At 42.1% G+C, this 11,745-nt stretch overlaps 1 protein-coding gene across 1 annotated transcript; it reads left to right on the top strand.

Moving 5' to 3' along the window:
• The first annotated feature begins 1,264 nt into the window (after positions 1–1,264).
• On the top strand, positions 1,265–7,033 carry LOC132592945 (vomeronasal type-2 receptor 26-like). The gene is made up of 4 exons (XM_060281194.1): positions 1,265–1,300; positions 2,371–2,583; positions 5,002–5,170; positions 6,135–7,033. Exons 1-4 carry the CDS (start codon positions 1,265–1,267, stop codon positions 7,031–7,033), a joined length of 1,317 nt encoding a protein of 438 aa, XP_060137177.1.
• Positions 7,034–11,745: the final 4,712 nt, after the last annotated feature.

Genomic DNA, 11,745 nt, shown 5'->3' with positions numbered 1-11,745 from the left:
TAACTTGGCAGCTATGGTCCAGAGGAGGGCAAACAGGACGGTGAGAGGTTTATGCATAGGCCTAACAGTAAAACAAAACACTGCACCAACACTAGAGACCTGCCTCTCTACACATTCCTCCCCCCCCCAGCTGTCCCTGGAACACTGCCCCCCAATGGACCCCTCTCACTTGCCTCACCTCCTCTCCACTCTGAGCCACACAAGGCTCCCTGACCTTTCCTAACCAGCATCTGTTTTGCTGGGAACACTTGAAAGAGCTGGGTATTTTTAGCCTGAAGCATAGGAACCAACCCAAAAATAACTAGGGGGGGGAAATAACTGAAAAAATTCAAATGGTGTGTGCACTGCATCATGTGATCAATTACCTGTCTCCCCATCCCACACCCCACCCCGTTCATATTTTATTGAAGTTGGCACCTCTGGCCAGAAGATTATAGAGAAGCATGACAGCTGACTTCAAGTATCTGAAAAGCTTTTATGCAGGAGATGAAGCAACCTTATTCTCTGTAGCTCAAAGGCAGGCTCAAATTTGTAGAGAAGCAAACTTTTGGCTAAATACCAGTCGAAACCTCCTAACGGTAAAGGCTGTCTGATACTGTAATCAAATATATTATGTGCAATGGGCAGTAGGCTGAGTTAAATTATTTCCAGGGTCTTTTACACCTCTACAATACTTCTCTCAACTCCTTCCTCTATCTCTGTCTCCTCCATCTCTTCCATTTATTCATTAAGTTCAGTTCATTAAAAAAGGAGTTGTGAAATTAGGTGGTGTGTGTGTTTGTGTGTCTAGCCTGCTCTTGTAGTAAGTTAAGTGCCCTCAAACAGATAGAAAATAACAAGTAGCTATTTCCACGGCATTATTAGATGCTAGCTGCCGCAGAACAAAAAGCTATAAAAAGCACAGTTAAAGCAGGCACATCAAAGGTTCACAACTCTACTGTTCTACAAAAGCCTGCAAATACATTTTTAAACATTGTTTGGCTAAACCACTAGTAATTCTCATTGCAGTTCAGTGCCAAAGAAATACCAGCACATCCTGGCCTTGGCATTTGCCATAAAAGAGATCAATGAGAATCCCAACCTCCTACCAAATGTCACTTTGGGCTTCCATGTCCTCAACAGCTACTACGTTGCAAAGACAACCTTTAAAGCCACCCTCAGCCTGCTTTCCACACCACATAGGTTTGTTCCCAACTTCAAGTGTGATACTCAGAACCATTTAATTGCTGCAATTGGAGGGCTTGTTTCTGAAACCACTGCCAATATGGCTACCATCTATACCACCTACAAGACTCCACAGGTAGGCCATATGCAAAGGCTATGGATATTTCTAATCTGTGGCACATAATCCAGTCATCCAATGATAAAACTAATTCTTAAAATGTTTATCCATTTCCCTGGAATTGTGACTGAAATGACCCTGATCACTCTTGTAGATGATCTACACCAGAATTATGACAGAGGGGATGAGACCTTATCTGATCTCCTGGATCTCTCAGTTTTTTCTGATGCAGCAGTCACAGAAGGTGGTGCTGGGAAACTGCTCTTCCACCCTGTGGCCATGGATCTATGGGTGTTAAAAGGATCAGTTTTGTTTCCTGGGATTTTACAAATTTTCATGAAGCCTTAAGGACCACCTTCTTCCATGATCTTGTTTGAACAATTCACTAGAGACTCTGTTTCAGGCCTCCTCATTGCAGGATGAAAGGCAGATGGACCTGAGGCAAAGCTCCTTTTCTCTTATGGCATCAAAGCTCTGGACTGGCTTCCCAAAGCAGAGGTCCTAGCTGGTGGTTGAAGTGAATGTAACCCTAAAAATGCAAGGTTGATCTTCAAGGAATAGAAAATTATCCATCTGTAGTTGTAGATTCTGACCTGAATGGCTGAATTTTGTATTCTTCAAGACACATAAAAAGCGAAGGTAGCTGTGTTGGGAAAGCAGGGACCTTCATTCTCCATGACTGAAGGTCTCACAGGGGCAAGACCTACCAAAGAAGAGTAGCTGTACTGTGCAGATCCTGTTTTTTCTCATAATAAAGAGTTAACTCCACTTCTTTCATGTGATTTACGGCTGGTTTGCTCCTGATACAAACTGGATTTTTGCAGTTTTATGTTTTATCAATTGTGTTGGGAGAGCTTTTCCCTGAAAGGCAGCATATGAGTACTTTAAATAAACAAATCTTCATTTAAAAAAGAGGCCAGTTTTTATCATCTTCTAGGTAGCAAAGCAGAGCATAGATGGTTGAAAATGAATAAGGAAACATGTTCTTGTAACCCAACTGAAAGATTCTAACCTATTTCTTTCAGCTAACTTATGGATCATTTTCTCCAGCCCAAGGTGACAAAACGCTATTCCCTTTCTTGAACCAGATGGTGCCAAATGAAGCCTACCAGTACCAAGGGATTGCCCACTTACTTGAGCATTTTGCATGGACCTGGATTGGACTCATTGCTGTGGATGATGACAATGGAGAGAGCTTTTTGCAGACAGTGGTGCCCATGCTTTCCCAGAATGGCATCTGCTATGCTTTCATATTAAGAACTCCAAAGCGAACTTACATTCACGAAATGTTAGACGCACTGGTAACTCTGCTAGATCAGTATCCAGTCCTCACGGACAGGAAAGTCAATGTCTGTCTTGTATATGGGGAACCTCCAGCTATGCAAGTTTTGAGAATGCTGCTGTTTACAGCAGAAATGTCTGACTTTCCACCTCTCGGTAAAGTATGGGTTGTTACATCTCAGTGGGAATTTGCGTCTTTATCCGCTCAAAGGATCTGGGATACAACCCCCTTCCATGGTGCTTTATCCTTCACAGTTCACTCCATTGAGCCACCAGGATTCCAAACATTTCTTCAAATGGTAAGACCTTCCTGGTCTAAAGAAGATGGGTTCATCCAGGATTTCTGGGAGCAAGCATTTGGCTGTAGATTGGAACATTCTGATGAGTACAGTCAAACCTGCACTGAGGAAGAGAAGCTGGAGAGCATCCCTGCAGTTTTGTTTGAAATGAACATGATTGGCCATAGCTACAATGTCTACAATTCTGTCTATGCTGTGGCACATGCATTGCATGCCACATATGTATCCAGATCCAAAAAAGGGAGCTTAAAAAAAGGACATAGGCTGATGTTTCAGAAGGTACAGTCATGGGAGGTAACTGAACACACATTTGTACTTTAAAAAGAAGTAGGGCAAAATATTATCTAGGCAAGGACGGAACTCTGATCTCAAACTCTGCAGAAAATAAATCCTCCAAAATCATGCTAACACATTTTCCAAATGAATGTGTTTAACTAATGTCAGTTTAATGATCAAATTGCTGTTGTTCTTGTTATACAATTAAGGAAAACTATATGAAGGTTTTCTATAGATGGTATCTAACACCAAGCAGACTTGCCTTAATGTACAGTATTTTTTTTAAAAAAACACCTCAGATAAATGTTGGAAATGCAATGAAGCGGTGGGTACAACATATCACATTTGGTGGACATGCAGAAAGATGAGGGAGTTTGGGGATCTAATTTATAATGAAATAAAAATGATGTTTAAAATCTCATTCTCAAAAAACCCAGAAGCATTCCTATTGGGGATTGTGGAAAATGAGATTCCAAAAGATTTAAAGAAAGTATTTATGTACGCCACCACTGCAGCAAGAGTTATGATTGCACAGAACTGGAAAAGGGAATGTTTACCCACAAAAAAGATTGGTTGATCAAATTAATGGAGTATGCGGAGATGGACAAGTTGACTGGGCATATTCAAACAATATTTGAAAGATTATCATGGATAAATTGAAATTTTGACTGGTTTAGAATAACTTCTGTAAGAAAAAATACTAAAATATAGTGGAAAAAGAGGAAAACAAACTCATAGATGTGTTAAGGTAAAGGTAAAGGAACCCCTGACCATTAGATCCAGTCGTGACCGACTCTGGGGGTTGCGGCGCTCATCTCGCATTATTGGCCAAGGGAGCCGGCGTACAGCTTTGCCAGCATGACAAAGCTGCTTCTGGCAAACCAGAGCAGCACACGGAAATACCGTTTACCTCCACTCTGTAGCGGTTCCTATTTATCTACATGCACTTTTGACGTGCTTTCGAAATGCTAGGTTGGCAGGAGCGGGGACTGAACAACGGGAGCTCGCCCCGTCGCAGGGATTCGAACCGCTGACCTTCTGATCAGCAAGCCCTAGGCTCTGTGGTTTAACCCACAGCACCACCCGCGTCCCAGTAGATGTGTTAAGAGAGCCATTCAAATAAGGAAAACTGAGGACCCAAGTAAGAAGGGGAGGGAAATCAAGTATAAAAGGAATACGAATGAATCAAGTTTAGCCATAGGAGAACTGAGATGTTATAATTTAATTCTATGAATGTAAATTAAAAGAAACCAATAAATATGTGTGTGTATTTGCTGTTGTTCATACTTCCATCTCAAGCCAGTTTTCTAGCAAAATAAAAATTAAGCCAGGACTTTATATAAACTTCACTGTAAAGATTTCAACAAGTTCTTCCTTTGTTTTCTTGTTCATCCTAGATTAATCACTTTTTGAGAAGCATTTTGTTCAACAACAGTGCTGGAGACAATATACAGTTTGACGAAAATAGAGAATTAGTTGCTGGTTTTGATGTTACCAACTGGGTGACTTTCCCAAATAGCTCTTTTGTTAGAGTAAAAGTTGGACGACTGGAACCTCACGCTCCTGCAGGCAAAGAACTAATAATTAATGATGACCAGATTGTCTGGCATAGGAACTTTGACCATGTAAGAAACAGCTGCAAACATGAATCGACCGACTAATTGCCAAAAGTTCAGTTTTAGCCCATTCAGTCTTCTTCTTGAGGCTTGATTTCTGCTGAGGAACAGTTGTGAAACCATAGTTCCTTCACTTGTTTGTAAAAGAAGTAAAAGAACATGAGATGCATTAACTTAATAATGTTGGTATTGGACTAATTAAAGCAGTGAGGTTCTTAGATCCCAATGAAACAAACACCTCCTCAAGATTTGCTTTCTTGATGCTAATTACCATTTCGTTTATGGACAGGTACTGCCACTTTCTGTGTGCAACGAGAACTGCTATCCTGGTTACAGAAGGAAAGAGAAGGAGGGAGAGAAATTTTGCTGCTATGATTGTGTTCCTTGTCCAGAAGGGATGATTTCTGGCCAGAAGGGTAGGAGAAATAATGCACATTGGTTAAAAACAAAAATGGCCTAACCTAATATTCTGATTCTTTCTGATTCTCAGTGGTTTCAAGGCTATTAGTAATTAAACAATTTGTCTTTGAGTGCAGGTTTTTTGTTCCACAAATTGCCAATGTGTTTCTGGGAATAGAGTACAAATTGCAACCCTGTTGTAGGGGGGGGGGCTTTAACTTTTTGCTTCCTGCTGCTTTCCTGATCTGGATCAGGCTCTTATGCCTGAAATTTGCACTCAAGGTGGATGCAGAACCAATGATAAGTGGAATCCACTAACTCGCTGTGGAGACTGTAGCTGCATAATGTGATAATGACGATAGCATCAAAATGAAAACCTAGAACCTTGTCCTGGACCAGCACCTAGAACAGGCATCCCCAAACTTCGGCCCTCAAGATGCTTTGGACTACAATTCCCATCATGCCTGACCACTGGTCCTGTTAGCTAGGGATCATGGGAGTTGTAGGCCAAAACATCTGGAGGGCCGCAGTTTGGGGATGCCTGCTAAATGTGAAAGTAACCCCAAATTTGTGTAATCAGCTGGCTATACATTTTTTTGTGCCTACCCTCTCCGTCATCTACATTCCCCCTCCCCCATCTTGAATTTTATACTGGAAATTTGTCAGTGCAAGAACCCTTCTTTCTCTCAGGGCTCTGTAAAGAGCCAGGCAGATCGTCTGTGCTAAATAAATCAGAATGCTAATGAAAGATGCTTCAAATTATAACATTCATTTTTATAAAAAAAAATCTGTAAAGATTATTTTTTTAAAAAAACAACAACAATAACACAACATTTCGAAGGCAACAGCACTGTCAAAGATATACAATCTACATTTTCATCTAGTTTGTATTGGTTATACGTCATATAGCAGCTGCTTCTTCAGTTTTTCATTTTGATGATGTTAAACAAAGTCTTGAAATATTTGTCTTCCTGTTTTCAGATGTAGATGTCTGTGAAAATTGTCCAGAAGATCAGCATCCGAATGTTGACCAAAATCAATGCATTCCCAAAGTTCTAAGCTACCTGTCTTATGAAGAAACATTAGGGATCATCTTAGCTATCTTGGCTGCTTCTTTGTCTTTGGTCACATCTTTAGTGCTTGGAACTTTTATTAAGCACAGGGACACTCCCATAGTCAAAGCCAACAACCGAACCCTCACCTACATCCTCCTCATCTCCCTCCTCCTTTGCTTCCTCTGCTCCTTGCTCTTCATTGGACAGCCTGGACACGTGACCTGCCTTCTCCGGCAAATGGCTTTTGGCATCATCTTTTCTGTGGCTCTTTCATCTGTGTTGGCAAAAACCATCACTGTGGTTCTGGCATTCATGGCAGCTAAACCAGGAGCCAGCTTGAGGAAATGGGTAGGGAAAAGGCTGACAAACTCAGTTGTCTTTTCTGGCTCTTTTATTCAAGCTGGCATTTGTATGATTTGGCTAGGTACTTCTCCTCCATTTCCAGATACAGACCTGCATTCACTGAGTGGGACAATCTTAGCGGAATGTAATGAGGGATCAGAGTCCATGTTTTACTGTGTCCTGGGCTATATGGGCTTCCTTGCAGTTGTCAGCCTCACTGTGGCTTTCTTAGCCAGGAAGTTACCTGACAGCTTCAATGAAGCCAAGTTCATCACTTTCAGCATGTTGGTGTTTTGCAGTGTGTGGTTGTCCTTTGTTCCAACCTACCTGAGCACCAAAGGAAAATACATGGTGGCTGTGGAGATCTTCTCCATCTTATGCTCCAGTGCTGGGTTACTGGGTTGCATTTTTACCCCAAAATGCTACATCATTGTGCTGAGGCCAGAGCTGAACAACAGAGAGCAGCTAATAAGAAGAAAATAATCGACGAATATGTATGCACCTCTAGTCTCCATTTGTTTATAGTTTTGGGGGACAATTTCCAAAGGCTGCAGATCCTGTGGATCATCATGGAAAACCTTCATGGTCAAAGAAGTGAGAAGAAATAAAATGGGGTTCCATATTTCAAACAGTGAAAAGTTGTTGAGCTTTTTTGGCAATGTTTTTCAGCTTTATGCGGGAAATCACTTTAAATGATGCTGTTTTTGAGCTATTTTTATGGGGAAACAGCACTGCCAACATGGGCTGCTATATGTCCGGATTTTCCCAGGCATTTTCCTGATTTCTGACTGGACACTGCTGCCGACTACAGTATTTCGAATATGTTCAGGGAAATCCGGACATAGGGCAACCCTAAAGTAAGACAATCAATCAAGAACTAACACTGCATGCATTTGAGAAAGTACATGAACGTGAAACTGACTTGTGCTGTAGTCAGGGCCATCCCAATACATTTTGATGCTCGAGGTAGAACAGCAAATGGTACCCCACCCCACCCCCCACCTCTGCAAAGTCAGGATGCACAGTACCCAAGGCTGACCAAGGTTTTTTGACACCTCTGACAGAACCCCCAAAAGGACTTTCCCCTGCATGTAAAAACACAATACTCATCAGTTTAAGTATAACAATTTGTTGTTCATGGGCTTGTAGTCAGTTTCCTGCTGTGGCCAGCTGTTTCAATTCAGCCTTTCTACATATCATTTTAGACACTGAATGCTGTTTGTGAACTAGGCATCATATAGATTCACATGACCACATACCAGAAACTGCTTGCCAGTTTGCAGAGCTGCAATCCTAGCTTTCCAACACCAGTGCCTCCTGGGGCAGCGTGTCCTGTGGCCATCCACAGGTTACTGGTGACGTGGGAGGTGGTGGGAGAGCTGAGGATGGCATTGTGGTGCTTACCCGCTGCTCCTAACCGACCACATAACAGTGGTTTTTTTTACTACGCATGGCCAAATAGCTTAGCAAAGTGGGAGTGGGCACTCCGTACTGCCCATGTCCTTTTGGCAGCTATTGTCTCTGCTTGGAGGTGAATTGTCTACTAGACACCCCCCCCCCAACCCTGAAGCTACTGTTCAGCGTCGAGCCTTCCCTTTCAATCCTACTCCCCAGGAAGTGTTTTGATGTCCTGAAGAGAGAACCAGACATTTTCCATTGTGGTACCATTTGCACAAGTAAACTAACTAACTGCAGCACCTCCAAAGAAGAAGAAAGAGTTTGGATTTGATATCCCGCTTTATCACTACCCAAAGGAGTCTCAAAACAGCTAACATTCTCCTTTCCCTTCCTCCCCCACAACAAACACTCTGTGAAGTGAGGCTGAGAGACTTCAAGGAAGTGTGACTAGCCCAAGGTCACCCAGCAGCTACATGCGGAGGAGCGGAAACGCGAACCCGGTTCACCAGATTACGAGTCTACCACTCTTAACCACTACACCACACTCGCTCCCCCAAAGCCCTTTTACGCAGTAAACTCAGTCCTTCTGTGGTTAAATGGTACGGTATTGTTCCTCTTTTGCAGGGGGAGGGGGCAAGAGGGGGATCTGGCTGATTTTTACCTCTTAACACTAACCAAGAGTGTAAGATAGCAAAGATACAGAGTGCTAAGCAAGGAGCAAAGCAAACTTTATGCTCATTTGGGGGTCTTTCTCCCCTTTTTAGTGTGGTGTGTGTGCTGGGGAATTTGTACAGTTGGAAAACCTGCTTTTTTAAAAATCAAGATATAAAAACACATAGAAAACTAGGTGTCTTCATGGAAAAGCAGGCTAGAACACTAACCTCCAACCTCTAATTCACTATGAGAATGGGGAAATGGTTAGTGTATGTAGGAGTGTTCAGTCAAATGAGCAATTAATTCATATGTAACTTTTATTGGATTTCATTGGCATTCAAACTGTTAACAGAGAATTCAAAAGAGTTGACAACTCACCCCGCTCCCCTGAAAACTAATTCACTGAATGTTCTTAATTAACAAAAAAGATTCAGTGAGTGCATTTTCTCCACTGGGACCAAAACTGGTGCTGACTGGGAAATGCTGAGCTGGCTAACAATGCCCTTTGGAGATGTTAGAAAGCTGTCTTCTCCATGCTGATAAATTATGGTAAATATTACACTGAGAGCTTGGAAAACAACCCTTGCTGGGATAGATGGTAGCATTTCCCACTGTGACGTTGGCCATAGAAGCAGAGCATCGCATATGGAGTTGTGCTAAGGAGCAGCTCAGCTGAAAAGAAGGTAGAAAGAAGGCTTCCATTGCTATGGCATTCTGCTAAGGCAGTCTTCCGTAATCTGGTCTCCTCCTCCAAATGTTGTGGATTCCAACTGCCATCAGCCACAGCCAGCAGGGCCAAAGTTCAGGAACGCTGGGAGTCAGAGTCCAGGAGAGGGGGCTCTTTTTTAAAAAAACAGGAACTGCACATATCTGCAGGTTCAGAAAGCCAGGGTATTGTAGTGGTTAGAGTGTTGGACTAGGACCTAAGAGAGCTATGTTCAAATCTCCACTCAGAGCTGATTCAGCTTTCCCCCCCCCTCCCTCTTTATCTCCATGTTAGTTTGGTTTTCTTTGGAGGGGACTCCATCTGGCAGGTGAGAAATCACATTCTATTTGAGTTTGAATTTTAAAATTTCAGATTAGCATACTAAAGGCACAGAAACTCTGAATGCATGTACCATCAACACTATTATACTATTTTCAACAATAAATCAAAAGAGCTTAGTATTGCTATATCTGCTAAGGGGCTTTAGAGATTTAATATTCTCCTATGGAACCTCACAGCAAGATATGTAGATGAGCAACGTGTTTATTCCAATACATTATAAAAATGCTCTGTTTCTCAATAAATTGATTGTCTGCCTGTAAGGCAGGACACGACTCTTGATTTCCCCAGCAAACTAAATTAACCTGTATATATACGGGAAGGGGAAGGGATAACAAATGGCTCAGATCTACCTGGATAGAATTCATCAGGGGTACTGAGTAAGAATGAGTAAGATTTTTGTTTAGGAGAAAGATCATATTTGATTGACAGAGGATACGTTTTACACGCAAAAGGTCCCTGGGATTGATCCTTGCCATCACCAGCCAGGGCTAAGAAAGATTTCTGTCTGAAACCCTGGACAGCCATTAAAATAGTCTGAGTGTACGTTTCTCCCAATATTCACATTCCTGCAAGCAAATTTTGGTAATATAATGCCGATTTCCAGGTTATTTTCATTAGTATGTGTGCTTTACCATTCATGCACACTTTCCACACATACAGTGGTACTTCGGGTTAAGAACTTCATTCGTTCTGGAGGTCCGTTCTTAACCTGAAACCATTTTTAACCTGAGGTACCACTTTAGCTAATGGGGCCTGCGTGATTTCTGTTCTCATCCTGAGGTAAAGTTCTTAACACGAGGTACTATTTCTGAATTTGCAGAGGCTGTAACCTGAAGTGTCTGTAACCTGAAGCGTCTGTAACCCCAGGTACCACTGTATATGCATTGTCCAAAACATATTTTGGTTGGGAACTGGCCTCACAAAATTCAGAGAACAACGAAATTCAAAGGCGGAGTCCATTTTGGTTTGCATATTGTTTCACAAAGTAAGAGGTTTTAGCACTGAAATGTCAAATTCCACTCCCATCCCAAGCCAGCAGCTGGCATTCTTGGGCAGCCAAGGGTCCATATTTGTTGTCCTCTTGAGTTCCGAGGAAGTAGATCCAAAGCTTCATACTGAGTTATTATTTCTAAAGCTGGCCTTAATGGGAGGTGTGTTCCTGTTGTTGCAGCATGTTCCAAATACAGTGGTACCTCGACTCACGAAGGCGATCTGTTCCGCGATGCTCTTCGTAAATCGAAACCTTCGGATGTCGAAGCGTCCATTTTGCGCATGCGCAAAGCACAATTTTGCACTTTGCCCATGAGCAGACCACGCGTGCCGCTTCTGCGCAGGCGCAGACTGCACGCACGGCGAAAATACTTCTGGGTTTGCCGACTTCGTAAGTCGAAACCTTCGGTAGTCGAGGCATTTGGAAGTCGAGGTACCACTGTAGTCAGATACCTAGAGATTTCCTCAGACTGGTATCATCCTGTGATTGCAGATTAAATTCCAGGGGCATAATACGAAACCTCAATGCGAAGGGGAGTTTGTGTGCTAGTATAACAGGTTTCTCCCAATTCTTAACAGTATGTACAGTTTGATTTCAGGTCCTTCAGTTCATGTGCAACTCTTTCGCTCTCTCTTTTTCCAATGTACATACAGCAATTGATAAAATACAGCAAAAACAAACTTGATGTGAACGTATCAAGGTTCTTTTTTAAAACTTGTATCAATATATCAATATTATTTCTGTGTGCTATTTTACTGCACATTAGGGAAATACTTTTTTAATGTCCTGTTTTCTTTTTGTGAGCTGCCACTGTTCTGCTGATACATGCATATTACTAAAGCCCTGTACAAAATATTATCTTGGTTTGGTCTTTGTTCAGGGTTTTATCAGTGCACACATGCAAAACAGTACAAAACGATTCTTGATACTGTCAAGCATGTAAGCATGTCAAGATGGCTTTTTAAAAATATTATATCTGTTGGTAATGGGGGCAAGAGGAGAAAGGTGCAAATGAAATTATAGCAACCTATGCACCCACAGTGTTACTACTGTAATCTTAAATCGGAGGAGAAATTTGCAAGCACCCCAGTTAGGAGTTAGCTG

The sequence above is a fragment of the Zootoca vivipara genome, chromosome 13, assembly GCF_963506605.1.
Source record: "Zootoca vivipara chromosome 13, rZooViv1.1, whole genome shotgun sequence".
NCBI lineage: Eukaryota > Metazoa > Chordata > Lepidosauria > Squamata > Lacertidae > Zootoca > Zootoca vivipara.
This window is presented reverse-complemented; position numbering and strand designations above follow the sequence as displayed.